This window comes from Hyla sarda, chromosome 3 (assembly GCF_029499605.1).
Source record: "Hyla sarda isolate aHylSar1 chromosome 3, aHylSar1.hap1, whole genome shotgun sequence".
Lineage (NCBI taxonomy): Eukaryota > Metazoa > Chordata > Amphibia > Anura > Hylidae > Hyla > Hyla sarda.
In genome coordinates, this window is record NC_079191.1 from 131,212,023 (window position 1) to 131,232,473 (window position 20,451).

A 20,451-nucleotide genomic window follows, 5' to 3' on the forward strand; every position below is an offset into this window, starting at 1 on the left:
TGGGCCGGGTGAAAAAAGGTATTGAAACGTATATGTTTTTGTTTTTTTAACATGGGAACCGTACAGAACCGTATGTGCGTACGGTTCTATCCGGTTTTCAAAATGTGGTTTTTGACTTTGCACAGTTTTTTTTTTTCTTGGAATTTCAATCAAACAAGTGAAACTTTATTCATAATGGATTGAAAAGTTGAAAACGTATACGTTTTTTTCTTCTTAAAAAACAGATGCAACCGGACATCATTTTTCATACCGTATATGGATTAAAATTTATACACACGTTTTGATACAGTTTAGTCAGGTTTTGAGGAATCCGTTATTTTTAAATCAAAAACATCATACGCGAACTGTATTGCAAAACGTGGTGTGAACCCAGCCCTACCAAGGATTTTCAGTGCAGTCTAAAAATCCTTTAGAATCCCATCACACCTTATGGTATGTTTAAACAATGCACCTTTTGTTCTGCAGATTTTTAGTGCAGGCTTCAAACATGAAGTCTGCAGCAATTTGCAGCACAATACATGTAGATAATAGGCTTAAAAAGAAAACAAAAAAAACATGGAATTCATCGCGTTGTGATGATGAAATGAAAGAGGATTGTTTATGCTGGTGACGTCTTTAATAGAAGGGGCGTGTAGCAGATATTGTAAAATCCACAGTGGAAAAATTCTGCTATGTCTAGATATTTTCTTACTGGCTTTCTTAAATTATATTTTACAGGGAAAAAATATTTTAAACTAAAGTGTTAGTTGTTACTGCCGTCTAGACCAGTGTTTTCCAACCAGGGTGCCTCCAGATGTTGCAAAACTACAACTCCCAGCATGCCTGGACAGCCAAAGGCTGTCCAGGCATGCTGGGAGTTGTAGTTTTGCAACATCTGGAGGCACCCTGGTTGGAAAACACTGATCTAGACAATAACCATGTAGGTTACTGATGCAGAAATACAACATATTAGTAATCTTTTCTGCTGCAGGTTATCTGCCCCATTGTGGTGGTGTATACCTGTACTGTGCCTTTAGGTGTATATTATGCAGTGTACTTTCACTGTCAGATGCTATTGACAACTCCTCTTAATGGAGCTCAAGTCTAAGGTCTAACATACATAGGCCCTCATTTACTAAGAGTGTTGTGTAGGTTTCTTTGTGGGTTTTAATTCCCTACAATTTATTTTCCACAGTATTTACTAAGGTTTCCCTACATTTTCCCCTTTCCCTACATTTTGCTTTTTTTTACATATGCTCTGATCTGTAGGGTTTTCCTCAGCTCAAATCCACCACATTTTATGTGGAAACCTTAGTAAATATGTTGGGTTTTTGTGAAAATGTCGGGAACACGCCCCTTTTCATAGACCACACCCCCTTTTCCCTGCTGCCACGCCCCTTTTTCCGAGTTTTCTTAGCAAAATGGAGAGTTAGTTGGGGTTTTTTCAATTCTGATGCAAAATCTGGCGCAGACATGTGGAGAAAGAACGGGTTACCGATACACTGGCTTTTGCAATAAGCTAAAGGGAGTGTGGAAGGGGATTACATTTAGGAGGCTGCATTGAGAACATACAGTAGTAGAAACGCAAGTGACGGCTGCACGCGAGTTTGAGTAGTCAAGGATGAGAGAAAAGCCTTGATTTTCATTTTAGGGGGCAGTCTGGATCCTTTGGAGGAGGAAAACAGATTGCAGGTACACAGCCCAGTGTGTCTCTCTCTCAAACAATTGCATCGTTTGAAAAGGCAAATCCCGTGTCCTGTTGGTGTTGGGTCTAATTGATCATCAAGGAGTTAAATATAACTAGTCTTTACATTTTGAGACCGCAGACCACCAGCAAGTCTTTCCTTGAAGATGGGGTTTAGTGTCCGTTCCATCTTGGGGTGCGTTTTTACGGCAGCAGCGTGAAAAAGCTGTGTATTCCTTGCTCACTATACACACAGGGCTTTCTGGCGGCAGCCCTATGTGTGTAGTGAGTTTTGGAGGCGGGGCCCTGTGCCGGTGTGACTGACACGTGGCTCCGCCTCCAAAGCTCACTGCACACATAGGGCTGCCGCTGGAAAGCCCTGTGTGTATTGTGAGCAAGGAATACACAGCGTATTTCCCACTGCTGCGGTAAATTTTGCGCAGCGTGAAATATGCTGCGTATACGCCAAGTGGGAACGCACCCCTACAGCTTTTAACATTTATCTCAGCAGAGTGAGCTTCTGGTTTCCGATGGCTTCAGGCACATTGCAGTGATGAAGCTGAAGACTAGTCCTAAAATCTCCAGTAAAATAAATGTCCCAAAAGGCAGTGAGAAGTAGGGATCGACCGATATCGGTTTTTTAGGGCCGATACTGATAATCGGTGGAGGTTAGGGCCGATAGCCGATAACTTATACCGATCGGTATAAGTTATCGGCTATTTATCCCCCCGTGACACCGCTGCAGATCATTGATTTAAAGCGGGCGCTTTAAATCAATGCACTGCAGTGGCTTTTGCGGTGCCATAGGCCGCCGCCGCCACCCGCTTCTCTCCCCCTACCTGTCAGGGTGGTCCGGGCCATCCATCCTTCCTGTAGTGTCTGGGGGCGTTCCGGGTGAAGAGTGAACCGGTCCGGGCTGTCCTTCTTCTCCGGCGGTCATCTTCTCCACTCGGGGCAGGCTCCGGCCTAGTAACGCAGCATAGACGCCGCTGCGCAGTGACGCCTGTGCGCAGCGACGCACCTGACGTAGCGGCGTCTATGCAGCTACTAGACCGGAGCCTGCCCGTAGTGGAGAAGATGACCGCCGGAGAAGGACAGCCCGGACCGGTTCACCCTTCACCCGGAACGCCCCCGTACACTACAGGAACGATGGATGGCCCGGACCACCCCCATTACGGGTAAGTTTAATTTTTTTTGACTCAGAGGGTGGGGGAGGGGCCCGACCGGTATAGCGGTATGGGCAAAAATCCATACCGGTATACCGCCCAGCACTAGGGTGGGGGGTGCGACGCGGTGCTGTGGGTCAAGGGGGGCGGTCGCGGTGCGGCGGGTCGGGGGGGGGGGGCGTTCGCTGTGCGGGGGGCGGGGCATTATCTGCTTATCGGCAAGGTAATTGCCGATACCGATAATGCCCAAAATCTTATCGGCCGATAATATCGGCCATACCGATAATCGGTCGATCCCTAGTGAGAAGCTCCACTTAAGATGAACTGAGAGAGACAGATCTGGTGAGCTGTCATTTAGCAGAAGCAGGCATAAACATTTTGCTCCCATTTGGCTTTTACATTAATTAAAACTGGCCAGACATGTGACACCAGGTGGAAGGACGCCCTTTCTTTCTGGGAATGTTCTGAGAACAATGGGGGAGATTCTCAAAGAATTCTGCACCCAAAAAAAGTATCGACCACATTTTCAAAGAGCTTTGTGCTGCGGTTTACACTGTTCACATCAGTTTTGTAAAAGTGGACGTGTCCATGTATATTGTCTGCTTTACATGATATTTTCAAAGGGGGGGGGGGGGAGAGTCCAGTTTACATAAAAAAAAATTCACACCAGCTTTTTGATAGTGTAGAAATCACAGAAATGGTTGTAGTTTTATTTATTTATTTATGTATATTATGTATATATTTTTATTTTATTTTTCTTAGTCACTGCACCTGCACTCACATTTAAGCTCAGAAATGTGAGTGCAGAATATTTCGAGAGTTTTGTGCCAGAATTTTCTAGGATGTAAAATTTGGTGCAAAAATCACCAGTTTTGGCGCCAAACTCATCAATTTTGTCACAAAAATATCCAATATGGCTGCAACCAAACAAAAATGTTGGTGCGAAAAGCTATTGCTTTGGTTGAAATCGGCCATTTTCATCAACTTCAGTCTTGTATGGGCCCCTTTAGTATGTCTGTTTTTGTTGTTGGTGTTGTAATATACTGTAGTACAGGTGAACAGGAGTAAAATGAGGCATCACTTTCTTATATTCATCCCTGCATCGTGAAGATATGGCCCCGGTTGCTAATGGTAATTCTGTTTAGTGCACAATGGAGGTGGGAGGTGGTTTTTTGCGCCCCCGTAGATCCATGCGTCCGCTCCTCCCCCAGCTCTCCGAACATTTCCGAAGCTAGAGCTGGGGGAGGGCAGAGCAAGGGGAGGGAGGAGGTTCACGCCCCCTCCCTCATCTCCCCTCCCTGAGCTCGGCTGGACGCAGATCTCTACGGCACGCCCCCTCCATGAGGACATAGATCTCCACGGCAGGTCCCCTCCCACATCTCCCCGAGCTGAGGACATAGAGCAGTGCTCCCAATGAGCTCTATGTGTAAAGGGGGGACATACTGTACGGGCTAAAGGGGGACATACTGTACGGGCTAAAGGGGGACATACTGTACGGGCTAAAGGGGGACATACTGTACGGGCTAAAGGGGGACTTTGAGCCTGTACAGTATGTCCCCCTTTAGCCCATGCAGTATGTCCCCCTTTACATATAGAGCTCATTGGGAGCACTGCTCTATGTCCTCAGCTCAGGGAGATGAGGGAGGGGACCTGCCGTGGAGATTTACGTCCTCAGCTCGGGGAGATGAGGAAGGGGACCTGCCGTGGAGATCTATGTCCTCAGGGAGGGGGCGTGCCGTAGAGATCTGCGTCCAGCCGAGCTCAGGGAGGGGAGATGAGGGAGGGGGCGTGGACCTTCTCTCTCCCCTTGCTCTGCCCTCCCCCAGCTCTAGCTTCGGAAATGTTCGGAGAGCTGGGGGAGGAGCGGACGCATGGATCTACGGGGGCGCAAAAAACCACCTCACACCGGCTTGCCTAGCCTCCCTTGCCTCCGTCCTGCATGCTGCACTATGCCCACCCATCTTATGCATATACATTTTTCTTCATTCTTACATCATTAGGAAATGAGAATGAAGAATAATGAAGTTAAAGGCTTCATACGCTTTCAATAACTGTCAGTTATCTCTCCCAACCTCCCCATACACATGAATATTCGGCATGGCTGAATGTTAAAGGGGTTATCCAGGAAAAAACTTATATATATCTCAACTGGCTCCAGAAAGTTAAACAGATTTGTAAATTACTTCTATTAAGAAATTTTAATTCTTTCAGTACTTATGAGCTGCTGAAGTTGAGTTGTTCTTTTCTGTCTAAGTACTCTCTGATGACATCTGTCTCAGGAATGGTCCAGAGTAGAAGCAAATCCCCATAGCAAACCTCTTCTCCTCTGTGCAGTTCCCTAGACAAGCAGAGATGTCAGCAGAGAGCACTGTTGAACTCAACTTCAGCAGCTGATAATTATTGGAAGGATTAAGATATTTTTTTTTTATTTTTTTTATAGAAGTAATTTACAAATCTTTTTAACTTTCTGGAATACCCCTTTAATTTGTTTCCTATTGCAGGGAATAGGTAAGTCGCAGCCAGACAGCTCTGGTTGTAGCTTATCTTTCCCAGAACAATAAAGTCAGACGTTTAAAATCAAACACCCCCGACCCCTCTCCATGTACATCATTTTATCATTTTTTGGTGAAGACTCAGGATGTCGCCATGCACCAGCGGCAGGTTCAGCTAACTTTAGGATAAGGTGTATGGACATCTTTCATTTAGACCTCCCTCCTTCTGTGTCTTATTTTTGTCTTTCTTTGTCCCTGTCTTTTTATACCTTTTTTATTTGATACGTGTAAAGATATAAGGGGAAGCTAACTTTCTTGTGAGTTTGTTCTTCAGTCTTTGAGGATTAATGTGGGTGTGTGCCAGTCCTGAGTCCCTTGTAACCTCAGAATGCTCTGCCAGCCTTGTAGACGCTAATCTTATTTACTCTGCACTGTGCATTTCTGTGCTTGGCTTGCTTATTTGCTCTGTGTCTTGTGTGCTTTACATTCCAGGTGTGGCCTTACTAAGGATCTCCTATGTATGTTTAATATTAGCAGTTTTATTCTTGTAGGGTTTCCTTTTTTGTTCTGCCGGCAGTGGGTTTCACGCAATCAGTGGTTTCTTGGTTCCTGTACTTTTTGTTCTTTGACTCCTTAAAGCAGTGTTTCCCAACCAGGGTGCCTCCAGCTGTGGCAAAACTACAACTCCCAGCATGCCCGGACAGCCGAAGGCTGTCCGGGCATGCTGGGAATTGTAGTTTTGCCACAGCTGGAGGCACCCTGGTTGGGAAACATTGCCTAAAAGGGTTGTCTGGTTTGGACAGGCCTCTTTGTATCCCTGCAGTGGAAGTAAGGCTGGGTTCACACGCCAGGAAATGCTCCCAACATATGTCAATGGAAGCTTAGTTAGAAACGTTAGTACCTTCTATGCTCCCTGGACAACCCTCTTAACAGATATATCATGGAAAGCTATTAAAGCGGGAATCTGGCCAATTTTAATATCTTGTAACTGCATGCACTCACAATAGTTATTAAAAGTCCTAATATGCATTCATTACCTTTTTTAAGGCATACCATTGTTTAAATTTCCATGCTGCCAACTGGAAGTCTTTGTAGTCAATTTCAGGTTTTGATGACTGTCTGGCCCCATTTTACCTGGTCCTGAGGCCATTTTGGGCCAACCCCTCCACTGCATCATGTGACTTCCCAGTTTTCCCCACCCTTTTTGCCCATATTCAGAATATCCCTGTAAGAATTATCAGTGAGAGTGTCCATGCATTCAGTACCTAACGTGGGATGCCCACATAGCGAGCGAGTCCACAACAAGGATAAGGGGAATTGTAGGCACAGGGCACCGCACAGCCATGCTGAATCTGGAAGTGCAGCGTTTCTGGCATGAGACAGACCAAAGCAGTTCACATGATGGGGTAAGCACAACAGAGTTCACAGAAGTAGAATAGTTAGCTCAATTAAAACTTAACCTTTAATAGGATTTAGTGATAATGTAAATTTGTATTTGTTTCTTGAGGACTACTTATCTTAAGTATAGGTCCGATGGATGGAGAGCCAATACAAATCAATGGGGTTCCAATACCATCAACTATCACAACAGTGTTGTCCTACACAATGCAACCTGTGCAATTAAACACTAGGAAGAAGTAATCAATCCCGACGCGTTTCCCTCCCTCCAAAACAGATAGTGGAGCAATACAGGGTTCATCAGGGGATATAGACAGTAGGAAACAGTAACTAAATATGATAAAGCTGGTAAGTAATCGCTGCCAGCTAAAAAAAAATGATATAAGGTCCGATAAGGACCACTCACTCAGACCCAATGATACAGTCCTTCACCCGGAGTGGTATGTCAGGATAGCCAAATGATGTCACCTAGTTCCCTCCTGGCAGTGCAGCAGCACAACAGACACTTACACGTGTATTTTTATTTTTAACACTGCCCCCCCACCCCTTCCATAACTCTCCCTAACATTATAATCTCATAACGTAGCTTCCAAATGATAGCCACTCAGTGCAATCAGTCACTCATGGGTTTAAATGGTATCCACTTAATCAATAGGTCTGTATGGAGATGTTAAGGGTGGATCTTGGGAACTTTCCTGATGCATGTTATGTATGGGAAAACGGCAGTGTGAACCCAGCCTTAGGAGAGCTTTAGAACATCCCACAAGCTATGTGCAGAATCATCAGGAGGAGGAGATGACAGCAATGAGCACTGTTCTTCAGCTTTAGCCTTCCTTCCCTCAACTTGCTGGCCTCCATATACTAAAGAGATGGACAGTCACTAATTCAGTCACTTAATGTAATTCAGCCCAAGATTGTTCCTCTTGTCCCAGTAACTGGTAGGACTCTGGATAACTGCATACTGCCCTATAGGCCCCTGCTGTAGTAAAGTAAAGGTGTCATCATCAAAACTAATGCAGACTAAAGGTAAGGCCAGGTTCACATCACATTTTTAAGGCCTCGACTATACTGCAAACATTCAGCCGGTGGAATTCTATGTGCAACATAGTCCCATTGTTTTAAATGGGATTCTATTGCTCTGTACACACTGCAGAATTCCGTTGGCAGAACAGACGTCCACCCAAAAATTTTCATGTTCCGCTGAATTCTGCTCTACTGCATTTTTGGAGATGGCAATGTCCGTGTGTCCTACCACCGATATGATATGGTACAAAAAGCTAGAACAGTAGAACAAGATGCCACTTAAAGTGTACCTGTCAGATGCCACAAAAAAAAAGTTACTCAGTACTCCTGACCATATACATCAAATTTTTATGCCTCAATCACCTATGTTTTAAAAAAAATAAAAATCCCACTTTTCACTAGCTCACAGTGTTAGAAATCCTCTCAGGTGAAGGGGGCGTGTCCCTCCTTGTGGTGGTGGGAGGTGATTGGTGGGTCTGCTCATGCAGCCTTGTCCATGAGTCATCTTTTTCCATGACCCATTGGCAAGCTGATGCTGTTGCAGGACTGGTTAGTGTCCCAGTAAGTATGGGGACCCCTAGTGGTGGGATTTTTTTAGGAGCCGTTTTCTTCATAAAATATTCAAATATTTTATTTTTTCCAACCATATTACCAAAGGTCTTTACTTTTCATCAGTAACAACATATCCAAAGTTTTTGGATCTGACAGTGACCATTTAAACGTCTGTATGACTGAAGCCACTTATGTTTTTCTTTACCGTCTAAAATGGCAGCAGGATCCAACTGGCCAATAGGCATCTAGTTACACCCAGTTCTTGCAGTCTCCTTTTTTGCAGTACCAAATGAAAAATTGTCTTCACTGTGGTAAAAAAAACGTGGTGTGAACCCAGCATAAAGTTACTCATATCAGCCAATCTAAGTTCTGCTTGAAAAAGCCTTGATTGGTTGCTGTGGACATCACATCTGGTTGATGTCTGGACTAGTTTTCATGCTCTTTACACTACCTTTAGATATAGAGCATACCCTCCTTTAGCATATAGCTTATAGTAGTTATCTAGCATTGCCATTTGTGCCTATTGTAATGTAACGTTTTATAATAATCTTTTGCAGAGAAGAAACTGAATAATTGTCACCTTCCTGTATGCTGTAAGCGGTCAGCAAGCTGTCAACTCGAAGAGTCTTAATGTCTTCTGAGCTTGCTACAGATAGTCAGATCTACATTATACTAACCACCTTCTAGTATGCCAGTACTAATGAAGGAATTCTGGTTATAGGCCATAATGGTCGTCCTGGACTGTTCATACTCGTTATGTGGTATTATTGATGCCACTTGGTACTCAATGTAGTTTGTTCTTGCGTCTTTCTAGTTTTAATTGTCTGAGGCTTAATATTAATGCGCTTAACCTGGGTCACTTTATGTAATGTAACGGTTCTTATTCCTCTCCTTTTAGCACTTTGGGCCAGGGTGCGTAGTACTGTTTGCTACAGTATGTCCTGACATGCATGCAACCCAGTCTTATTTGGTCTGCCATGGGGGATGGCTAAAAAACAGCTGACCGACTTGCACAATGTTATCAGTGCTTCCCCCAAATCTGATAACAAGCACTTCATTGGGAATTTTCCTAAGGAACAACTTTGTGTGTTCCTGCACTTTTAAGTTGAAATTGTTTTACCTAAAAAAAATAATAAAAAAAAAAAAAATATATATATATATATATATATATATATATATATATATATATATATATGGGATGACCGCAGCACTCCCAGACCGACGTGCACCCCTACTGGTTTACTTTATTGAAGTGCTGCTCTATCCGTTTTTTCTATATATAATTGTAGAATCAACAGTGTAGTTGCTTACATATTGTGGTTGAATAGCTTCAACCAACCTTAAAATATCTTAGTTGGAACACTTAAAGGGGTACTCCTGGCCAGCATTCGGAACATTTAGTTCCGAACGCGGTGTGCGCGTGCTGCGGGGGTTGGCCACGCCCCCCTCGTGCTGTCAGGCCATGCTCCCTTAATGCAAGTTTATTGGAGGGGGGGCGTGACGACAGTCACGCCCCCTCTCATAGACTTACATTGAGGGGGCATGGCCTGACGTCACAAGGGAGCGTAGCCGACCCCCCCGCAGCGCACACACAGTATTCTGAACTAAGTGTTCTGAATGCTGGCCAGAGGAGTAACCCTTTAACTGGTGACCCCACTCACCAACTTCTGTTGGCCCACTCCTTTCTGAAGTGGTGGACTGGAGTAAACGTAGGCTAGGTAAGTATTTAATTTTTTATCTTTAGCATGTGCAGCCTGTTAAATTGGGCTGTGTTCAAATAGCACTTACCAATGTATGCCCAGTAAAACAGATGAAGTTCCAAGAATCTTTTATTTAGATAGTCCATTTGTAAAGGCATTTTCTTTTAATCTGCAATGGACAGATATTAGAAATTAGGGTAGTGGAATAAGTGGCTCTACATTTTAACTACGTCTCGAGTGCAAGTCATCTTCTCTCATGGTTGGACATATATCCCTTGAGCCTGGAAGCCACTGTTTCTTGACACTTGCTGCTGGCATATACTATTATGTTTTCTATACCTATAGAGCTCTTGTTAAACTGCAGGTGTGGTCTGACTGGTTTGTAAAGTCTTCGCTTATCTCTTGTCCTATGTATCAATGCAACATGGTCCTATCCAGTGCCAATTTTGAGGGATGTAAATCCATTGGAACCAATGGATCTCAAATACCTCTGGGGATAGTATGAACACTGGCTGACCAAACTAGACCACTATAAAATCCATAAAACACAGGGCCTAATAAATTGGGGAACTGAATAAACCACTTTTCATAAATTCATTTCCTCTTCATGGCTCTGCCATACTTTCAACAGAATGCAGACTGCTGTTTGTCAGCCCAGCTGCTGCTTTATAACTTGCAAATGCTTAATGTCATATGGTCTGATCCTGTGACATAGCTGGCATGGTAAAGTACAAGGATCTATAAATCTGTTGTTCTATTATCAGATTCAACCTGTTATAAATAGTGATTCTTATAACATTTATTTTATCAAAAGCTATTACTGTACCTATATAAATACTTGAGTAGAATTCCTACTTGTCAAAATGCGATAGTACCATTCTTTATACTGCATCTTTTGCATCACCTTAAAGAAGTAGTGTAGAGAAAAGTTTTCCCACTCCATTTTGCCCAGGTTGAAAAAAAAGAAAATAAACTTTAACCCACCTTCCTCCGTTCCCACATAGAACCGCTACAGCTGTTCGGTCTTCTTCCATGGGCATGGATTGTCATACGGCGCTCAGCCTATAGGCTGAGCGCCATGTGACTGTCCGTGCACACGGAAGAAGACCGTATCGGAGGACCAACCAGCTGTAGTGGGAACGGAGGAAGGTGAGTTAAAGTGTCTTTTCTTTTTTTTCAGCCCGGGCACAACGGAGTGGGAAAACTTTTCTCTACACTACTCTTTTTAATGTATACATGACTTTGATAATTTTTGGACTTTTACTACTTGTTTCTGTACTCATTGAGTCCTGTAGGTAAATGGCCACTTTAAATATGGAAGTTCTAAAGACATACTGTGTATAGAGGTTATCCAGCTTTATAAAATGGTGGCCTATCCTCAGGATCAGCTATCAATATAAGAAAGCCAGGGATCCGGTTGATTTAACTGTTTGAAGGAGTTGTGGCATTCGTGTGAGAGCTCCAGCCTTTTCAAAATTTAAAGGGGTACTCTGGCCCTAAACATCTTATCCCCTATCCAAATAAGATGACTGTTTGCGGTACCCGGCGTTCATTTAGAATGCTTGGAGCAGGCGGTGGGAGTCGTGACGTCACGACCACGCCCCTTGTGACACAATGCCACGCCCCCTCAATGCGGCCGCCATGCCCCCTCCCATAGACTTGCATTTTGGGAGGGGCGTGGCATGACATCACGACCACCGCCGCTTGCCCCAAGCGTTCAGAGCTAAATGTTCCGAACGCTGGGGCAGCAGAGTACCCCTTTTAACTTGAAGGTTTGATAATACTTGTCACTATTAGTAGTAACGCTGTAGGGTACTGCAACATTGTCAGGTTTAGGTGAATGGAGCAACGCTGCAGTATCGTACACCACCTCAAAAGGTGGAAGGTGAACCGGCAGCAACAGCTGCACAAGCAATTTGGCCCCTTAAAACAACTGATCAGCATAGGTCCCAAGAGGTGGACCTCGGATCTAATATAGATGGTTAATTTTTTTATAAGGATGGATAACCCCTTTAAATTATAACAGTTGTATGGTAAATAATAGATATCCTGAGGATCACAACCAGTCAATGCCAGTTAAACATTAGTGTTTGTATTGAAACAAACTGCAATGGCGTATGTAGTTACTCATTTCCTTGGTCTCGTAAAGTAAATATTATATTGTGTGATCCCCCATATTGCTCTCTCGCAGCTTGGCATACTTGCTTTGTTCTTTTTGCTTTCTGTTTTATGATTTTGTGGTTTTAATTTTATATTTCAAAAATATCTTTTTTAAAGGGAATTGTACCATACTTGCCTAAGATAAAGAGTACCTTCACCTGTATGGCCTCTTTTATACTGAAATTTTATATTTCCGCATTATAATAATTTTGGCGTATTAAGAAAAAAAAAAAAAAAAAATTCCAGTAGGGCTTTAGTAAAATCTTTGCTCAGTTTCTCTTCTGCTGCCTGCATGTTTTCACATACTTTGCAAGCTGTTCGGTCATCGCACAAAGGGGCTCAAAACAAAGGTACCAGGCAGCAATTCTAATGGATTTGCTCGGAGGAGAATAGAGCTGCCCGCACAATAAGGGAAAACTTGCATGTTGGAGAAGAGAAACTGAGCAAATGTTTTAAATGTTTAGTATAGTTATTATTATTATTTTTTTTTACACCAAAGTACAATGAAATAATTAAAAAAAATACATTTACAGGTGCCCATACCTTTTTAAGGTACTTGAGAGAATAAAAAGTAATTTATTAAAGGGGTATTCTAGTATCAGAAAATTTTAAATTTTATAAGACACCCCCCCCCCCCCCCCCAGCTCCTCCCTCGCCCCCAAGACAACACATCATTCTCTGCTGTCTCAGGAGGAGTGGCTGGATCATGTCACCACCTCTGATCAGCCCCATACAGCCTACATCACCATCTCTCCGATATATACATATATATCATTGGGACATTAAGGGAAGAATAAGGTGTTTATACCATGTTGCCTTGTAATGAGTATTGCCACAGGCAGAGGAGCAGACAAGGAATAAATATAGCAGCTGCTGCAACCTCATTGGTTGTGTGATAATCTGTGGTAAAAAGGATGTTCTGCAGCTACTCTGGACAGGGAACTGGCAGGAGTGCTGTTGGAAAGGAATAGACTGTGGGAGGACTACGGCGTCCATTTTAGGTCATCAGCCATTACTCTGTCCCGTGTCAGGCAAAACAGCATCCCGCCTCCTCCCTCAGACCAATCTGTCAGTCATCAGCCACAACTCCCTCCTCCGTCATCCGAAACTCCCTCATCCCTCAGACGAAAAACTTCCTGCTGTATAGCAGAGCCGAGTCAGTGTCAGTTCTGCTATACGATAGGCTATTCAATGTCTCGGCTCTGCTATACAGACTCTGTAGAACAGGTTGTGTCTGTAGTACATATGCAAGTTTCACAATTTCGACTCTACTATACATGCAGCAAATAAAATAGACATGGGGGTCGGCTCTACTAACTCCAGCACGGGCAGTAGTAGATGGAGTGTAATGTGCACTCTGCCACCAATAGCGGGGCTCAATCCAGTAGCAGAGTATGACAATCGACTTGGCGTCAAAGGAAGAAAGGATGGCACTTTGCAGTGTGGATACAAATAATGCAGTTTTATTACCTTACAAGAGTTGGCGGGTTACACGGATACGAGAGAAGGAGCAGACAAATGGAACAACATCCGTTTTGCGGTTGAATGCCGCTTCTACTGGTTCCTACACAGATACCGTCAAGCCACATATCTAAATACCTGAATGCTACTTGGAGGGGGAGGTTAATTAACCCTTGATGGTACGTCCTGTGCAAACTCCAGTGACATCACAGAAATATATATCTTTGCATATAACAAAAATTACATGATATCATAGATGAGAAAAAGAAGCATACAAATAACAAAATAGTGCTAATAGTGAGTACATACAACAGGTACAGAGATCGTATTTTTTATATATATATATATATATATATAATACAAGCATCTCAAATGATTGTACTATTTTACATCGGTAAGATTATTAGACCTCCATATATGCGATTTGCTGAACATGTAAGATCAGTCACAACGGGCAAGGGCTCTCCACGCCTAATCCAGCACATGCGGGAATGTTATGGTGGGGACACCTCTCATATGCGGTTTACAGGCTTGGTCCGCATTCAGAGGTGAATGTGGCTTTATTGAAGCAAGAAACCCACCTCATTATTAGAACCCAGGCACTTGGTCCACTGGGAATGAACGAAAGAAGTGACCCAAGTGTGTGTAATGATTGATATTTCACAGTCATAGTATTTGAGATGCTTGTGTGTGTGTGTATTTATATATATATATATATATATATATATATATATATATATATATATATGTATTAAATATACATTTTTTTCCAATCTCTGTACCTGTTGTATGTACTCACTATTAGCACTATTTTGTTATGTGTAGGTTTCTTTTTCTTATCTGTGATATCGCGTAATTTTTGTTATATGTAAAGATATTTCTGTGATATCACTGGAGTTTGCACAGGACGTACCATCAAGGGTTAATTAACCTCCACGTAGCACTCAGGTATTTAGAGATGTGGCTTGATGGTAACTGTGTAGGAACCAGTAGAAGCGGCGTTCAACCACGAAACGGATGTTGTTCCATTTGTCCGCTCTCTCTCTTGTATCCATGTAACCCAGTGCAAACCTTTCTTCCTTTGACGCCTACTATACATGCTGTGCGGTGTCTGCTCTGCTATATGGCAGGAAGTGTTGTCTGAGGGATAACAGAGTTTCAGATGAGGGAGTTGTGGCTGATGACTGACGGATATTGGTGTGAGGGAGGAGGCGGGATGCTGTTTTGCCTGACGTGGGACGGAGTTACGGCTGATGACTGACGATGTCCTAAAATGGACACTGTAGAGGACTGTGATCAAGGGCTCAGCGAATAGCAATACATTCTCAGGTTTCTAGTACTGATTTTGTTTGTTTAACATCTGTAGCACATATATAAGCGTTGCTGTATAATTTTGCTGCATTTTTTTTTTTTTTTTTAAACCTGACGGCAGAGTACCCCTTTAATATGATGTCACCAATACATTAGCTCATAATGGCTGCAGGGGTTGATTAAAGGAGAAATCTCCAGTTAGTTTTGAGTAATATGACAAATATCACCGTAAAATTGAATCATTGTTTGTCTATATTGTAAGGATTGTAATTTTAGCAATTTTCAGTCGTACTATTTGCGGGACCTCAAAAGCAAAGATATTTGTTAACAATTAAAGGGAACCTGTCCTCTCTTTCACGCTTCCTGAACCACAAGCCATTAGGAGGGTCAGCTTTTCCTTGCCCCAAGTCTCTACCTGTTTGGTTATAAGGAGAGATCTATCAATAACGGCCCAGGCAGAAGCTGCAGGGGACCCTGATGGCTTGTGCTTGAGGAGGCATAAAAGGGATGGTGCCGTGATGGTGCCCACCTCTCCACAGCTTAGTGAATGGGGCTGGAGCTGCAATGCCACAGACAACCTGTGGACAGATGTGGTGCTGTTCATTTCAAAGATTGTAGACTAGAAAACACAACAGCTTGATCTATATAACTCACTTTTATTACTCAGGGAATATATTTGTACCTACTTACATCTGATACTGAACATGTTATATGTTTATATATGTTTTAAACTGAATAATAAGCAGCTATTTCTTATAATGAAAATGCACTTTCTATAGAAATTACTTAAATAAAACTCTTATAAAAGACCTTTGTCTGTATTGTCATTTTTTGTAAGAAACTTGGGATGTTTACATTAATAATGATACATTATACAGTATGTGTGTCATCTGCAGGGTCTATAGAAATAAATAAAATTATGTTTTTTTTTTGTAAAAACATTCCATTGGTGGCCCCATTTATTTCAGTGAAACATTTTCTGATGGCAAATCCCATCAGGTGAACCTTTTGGTAGGTAAAACAGCTGTACCACAGGTAAAACGAAAATGGACATTTGATTTTTTTTTTTCCATTGTCAATAGAGAGAGGTTTCCCAGCAGAAATGCTCCTAAGCAGAGTTCTTCTCAGTTCTCATATTTTATTTTTTTTTGTTGTTTTTTTTTTCTCCAATTTTTTTTTGTCATTTCGAAATTCAACATTAGAGTGGAGAAGCCACTGCCTGGGACAACCAGCTATAAGTAGTAATGTATAGAAGAAGATAAAAGAATAATAAATTAACTGTTAGGGCTAAAACGGGTATAAATAACTTGCATTCTTGCTTGTGGTGCTACTGCAAAAATTATTAGATCTATTTAACAGATCGTTATTAATATCATTTTTTAGGGCTGAAAAGCAACGACTACGGAGGCAAAATTCAGAAAGTAGGTTTCGTCCTTTAAGTGCATTAGAAGTTAGAGTTCGATACCTCTCACGGTTGGGAGCACAGGTATGTATGGTATTGGCCATGAGTAATAAAGTTTATACTGCTGCTTGTGTTTTCACTGAATTAGTTGCTATTAAAACGAATAAATTGTTGTTTTGTACATTTCTTTGTGGGATGATTCTCTACAGAGAAGGGTAAGTGACTACATCTTTCTGTACAGGGGAAGTATACCAGCCCAATGAATACCAAAAGTACTGACATGAATGGAGGTGAATGGAGCTTCTATGGTTAAGTTTGGCTTATGCACAGATGACGTGTGCATGTATGACAAACGTATGCCTTAAAGTGCATCTGTCACCTAATCTACAATGGTTAAACCAGCTACACAGTGGAGAAGGGTTAACCACATACAATTATACCTTTGTATTTGGTGGCATCTTTTTCAGCGCCCCAGAATTTCAGGTTTGTCCCGGGATTGGCTTTGCCCCAGGGCCACAACACCTCTCTCTCTGACTTCAAGCCTTTCTCAGCTTGATTGACACATAGGGCTTGTCTGCCAGCAGTGCCCTGTGTATATTGCCTCCACAAAGAAGTCTAGTCACTGGAGACAGGGAGCAAGCTCTCTTCCTCTAGTCAGTGGGACGTACACACTGTTAAAGGGGTACTCCGCTGCTCAGCGTTTGGAACAAACTGTTCCAAACGCTGGTGCTGGCAGCAGGAGCTTGTGACATCATACAGCCAACACCCCCCCCCTCCCATAGACTTGCATTGAGGGGGGGTGATGTCATGAGGGGACGGGGCTATGATGTCACGAGCTCCCGCGTTCGGAACAGTTTGTTCCAAATGCTGAGCAGCTGAGCACCCCTTTAATCTGACTTTAGAATAAGTTTAGAATGGTTTAGAATAAGACTCAAGGCGCATGCGCAGGCAATCTATATAGGAACACCACTAGAAGGTGCCAGTGTGTGTGTCAGTCAACAAGCGGACTGAGTAACGGCGCTCTGATGAATTTTTTTGGGGTGAAATGCAAAAGTGTGTCTTGTATGTGGTTATTAATCCCTACTATACTGTGTTTAAAGGGAATCTGTCACTTGATCTACAATGGTTAAACACACTGTCAGTGTAGACTACACTAAGGTATGAAATGGCTTCATATAATGTATATGACAGAAGTTACAATATATGTGAGCAGACAGTAGGTTAAAGGAGTCTGTCGGCACAATTATGCTGCCCGAACATAGGACTGCATTAAGTCCTCACAGGCTTCCATACTTGGTTATAGTTGGTTTTACTTAAATTTGTTGCCATTTCCAAATTCCTGGTCTTATTGGCGACAATCTAGAGCACTGTAAGATTTCCTGTTCATTTACTCTACTGTGTTTATAAAGTTACTTATTGTTTTCTTTAGGGTATGTTCATATGTACTTAATCTACTGCAGATTTAATGTTCAGTATTCAATATAAATATCTGAAATCTACAACATAAAAATTTTCATATATAATAGAAATTTTGAACATATGACATAAAGAGTCTTGATGAAAGTCGGTTTAATGTGATTTTATTAAAATAATTGAATTTAGTTAACTCTTTCCATCCAGGTCTTGTTTGAGATTAAGTAAAATAACTTTTATAAAACAGAACCGAAAGCCAGAGGGCACTAAACAGGTTGAATTGGCATTTTCAGTGTCTAGTGATCTTTTATAAAACCTTCAGGGATTTGGGTAGTTGTTAATAAATATAACTGCACAGTATTTTGTGAATGATCGTGAAACAGATTTTCATATTATTTCTTTATCTTACCTTGCAGCTGCCGGAGCATTACTGCAGCCATTTGTCATCTCTGGCCCACAGAAGCGTCTTGAAATAACATCGCGCAGTATTTGTCCATGTGCTGCTTGTCCTTCGGTGTGTGGTAAAATGTGCCAAATGATTTATGAAGCTGCTCAAAGTTCGGTCACAGGGATATACATAACCATTTATGTGTATCAGACATTTCAATCTATGCAAAGTGGACTATGTTGACGTGAACCCACCTTATAAATGTTGATGGCTCTTGTGCCTCTCTGGGGTCATCAGTAAAACGGCAACCACTATAGCTAATCATTGTCCCGGGTGTCATCCTCAAATCTAAGTCTTATAGGCACTGTGTTCTTTACATTAGTAGAGGTTCAGAAATATAGGAATCATCTGTATTTTGTGCAGGTCATAATCTAAAATTCAGGGACATCAGCTCTCCTTTCTTTAATCCTAGGGAAAGTTTAACACGTTTTTTTTTTCCCCGCCTCCAATGGAGCCACACGTTTCCCTGCACAACTATTATGTATGCTAGTCCTGCTGGCCAAATGTAGACCATGTTATTGACCTTCTCCATATATGTAAGTAGTTAGTTTACACAGTAGGGACATTTACAAGAGTTTTGCATCAGAGATAAGGGGCGAGATTCAAAATCAACATACTGGCCTAGATCTGAAGGATAGGGGATAAGTTTTAGATTGCGAGGGGGGGTTCCTTCGGAAAGGGGATAAATTTTTTTTTTTGCACGATTCTTGTCTTTTGAGATGGGCCAGAATTCTAGCACAGTTTAAAGGGGTATTCCAGGCAAAAACATTTTATCCCCTATCCAAAGTATAGGGGATAAGATGTCTGATCGCGGGGGGCCCGCTGCTGAGACCCCCGCGATCTCCCTGCAGCATCCGCATTCTATGCGGGTGCTGAATCTCCAGTTTCCGGGACTGGGGACGTGACGTCACGCCACTTCCCCTCCATTCATGTCAATGGGAGGTTTCCGAAACTGGAGATTCAGCACCCTCATAGAAAGCGGGTGCTGCGGGGGGGGGGGGGGGGGGGGGGCTGCTGCTTAGACCCTCCACGATCTCCCTGCAGCACCCGCTTTCTATGCGGTTGCTGAATCTCCAGTTTCAGGTGGAGGATAAAATGTTTTTGCCCGGAATACCCCTTTAAGGCAACTAATGGTTGAACTAAACTTAGACTAGACTGGGTTGGGAAACACTGGACTAGACAGTCTAGAGACGTGCCTGATTTGTCAAACATCCTGAGCCACTGATAAATCTGGTGTGTTCATACACTGTCTAGTCTAGATTATACTGTCTAAGAATTGGACAGTTTTAGTGAATCTAGGCCCCTGATCTAAGCCTGGGTCCTGGTCTTACATTGTTGTCCCCATGACTAGGAATTATCTCACATTATTTCAGAATAAAAAGTATTTGATTCCATTTCAAGCATCCACACTGCGGAGTATTATGTGCCTTTTCTTGATGTTCCTTAATTGTCTTTTGCACGTTGTCCTCATGTACTTTTAAGGGTCTTTTCACAAGTACAGTTATTCTGCGCAGATTTGATGCGCAGGATTTCAAGATGTGTTTAGCCATTGAGTTTACATTGAAATCTGCTGCAGAAAATCCTGAGCATCAAATCTGCGCAGAATACTGTAGGTGTGAATAGACCCTAAAGGAGAATTTTTAAGAGTTGTAAAAAACATTGAAGGGTTTTTGAGATGTTCCCTTTTGCAGGAATTGGGAGCTGAAAAGAGATTTTTATTTAGGTTCTCAAATATTACACTAAACTAAATCACCAAAGTCAAGTGATCCACACAAGACCACAGTCAGTAAGAAGCTTTAGGATTGTTTTGATGTTACTTTTAATAGACATATAGATAGATATATATAGATAGATAGATGTTTATGTTAACTGTGCACCTTTGTTTCACAAGTGTTGTGTTTTGTAAGACTATTCAGTTCTATACCTCTTTATTCTATACAGATCATATACAAATAATAGGTGTCCTGTCACATGATAATGTGATGCTGGGATTGGCTTTAGGAAACTCATTTTCTAGCAGCTTTCTATTGAAAGTTCTTGGTTTTTCCAGAACTGCTCAGAATATAAGAAAACTTGTCAATTCATTCTTCTTCCAAATTATGGTCATGGTTGGCAGTGTAGGAAAATGATATTATAGGACCCCATGGATAACCAGATCAAGATATGACAGGGACTTTCACTCAACTGTTTTTTCTTATATTCAGCAAAAAAAATAAGTAAAATTAAACTGTAGCTTCCACAAGGTGTCTTGAACTGTGGTGC

At 42.2% G+C, this 20,451-nt stretch overlaps 1 protein-coding gene across 2 annotated transcripts in view; it reads left to right on the forward strand.

The window, feature by feature from the left end:
* Positions 1-19,072, forward strand: part of MFSD1 (major facilitator superfamily domain containing 1) — a 63,497-nt gene extending 44,425 nt beyond the window's left edge. Inside the window, exons 16-17 of one of the 2 annotated variants that reach the window (XM_056565048.1) lie at positions 16,310-16,412; positions 18,158-19,072. In XM_056565048.1, the coding sequence (XP_056421023.1) occupies positions 16,310-16,412; positions 18,158-18,217 (163 nt within the window). In that variant the 3' untranslated portion in view covers positions 18,218-19,072. Of the gene's footprint in view, positions 1-8,851; positions 9,419-16,309; positions 16,413-18,157 lie in introns of those variants that run through there. The other variant, XM_056565049.1, reaches the window with a different exon arrangement.
* The last annotated feature ends 1,379 nt before the right edge of the window (positions 19,073-20,451 follow it).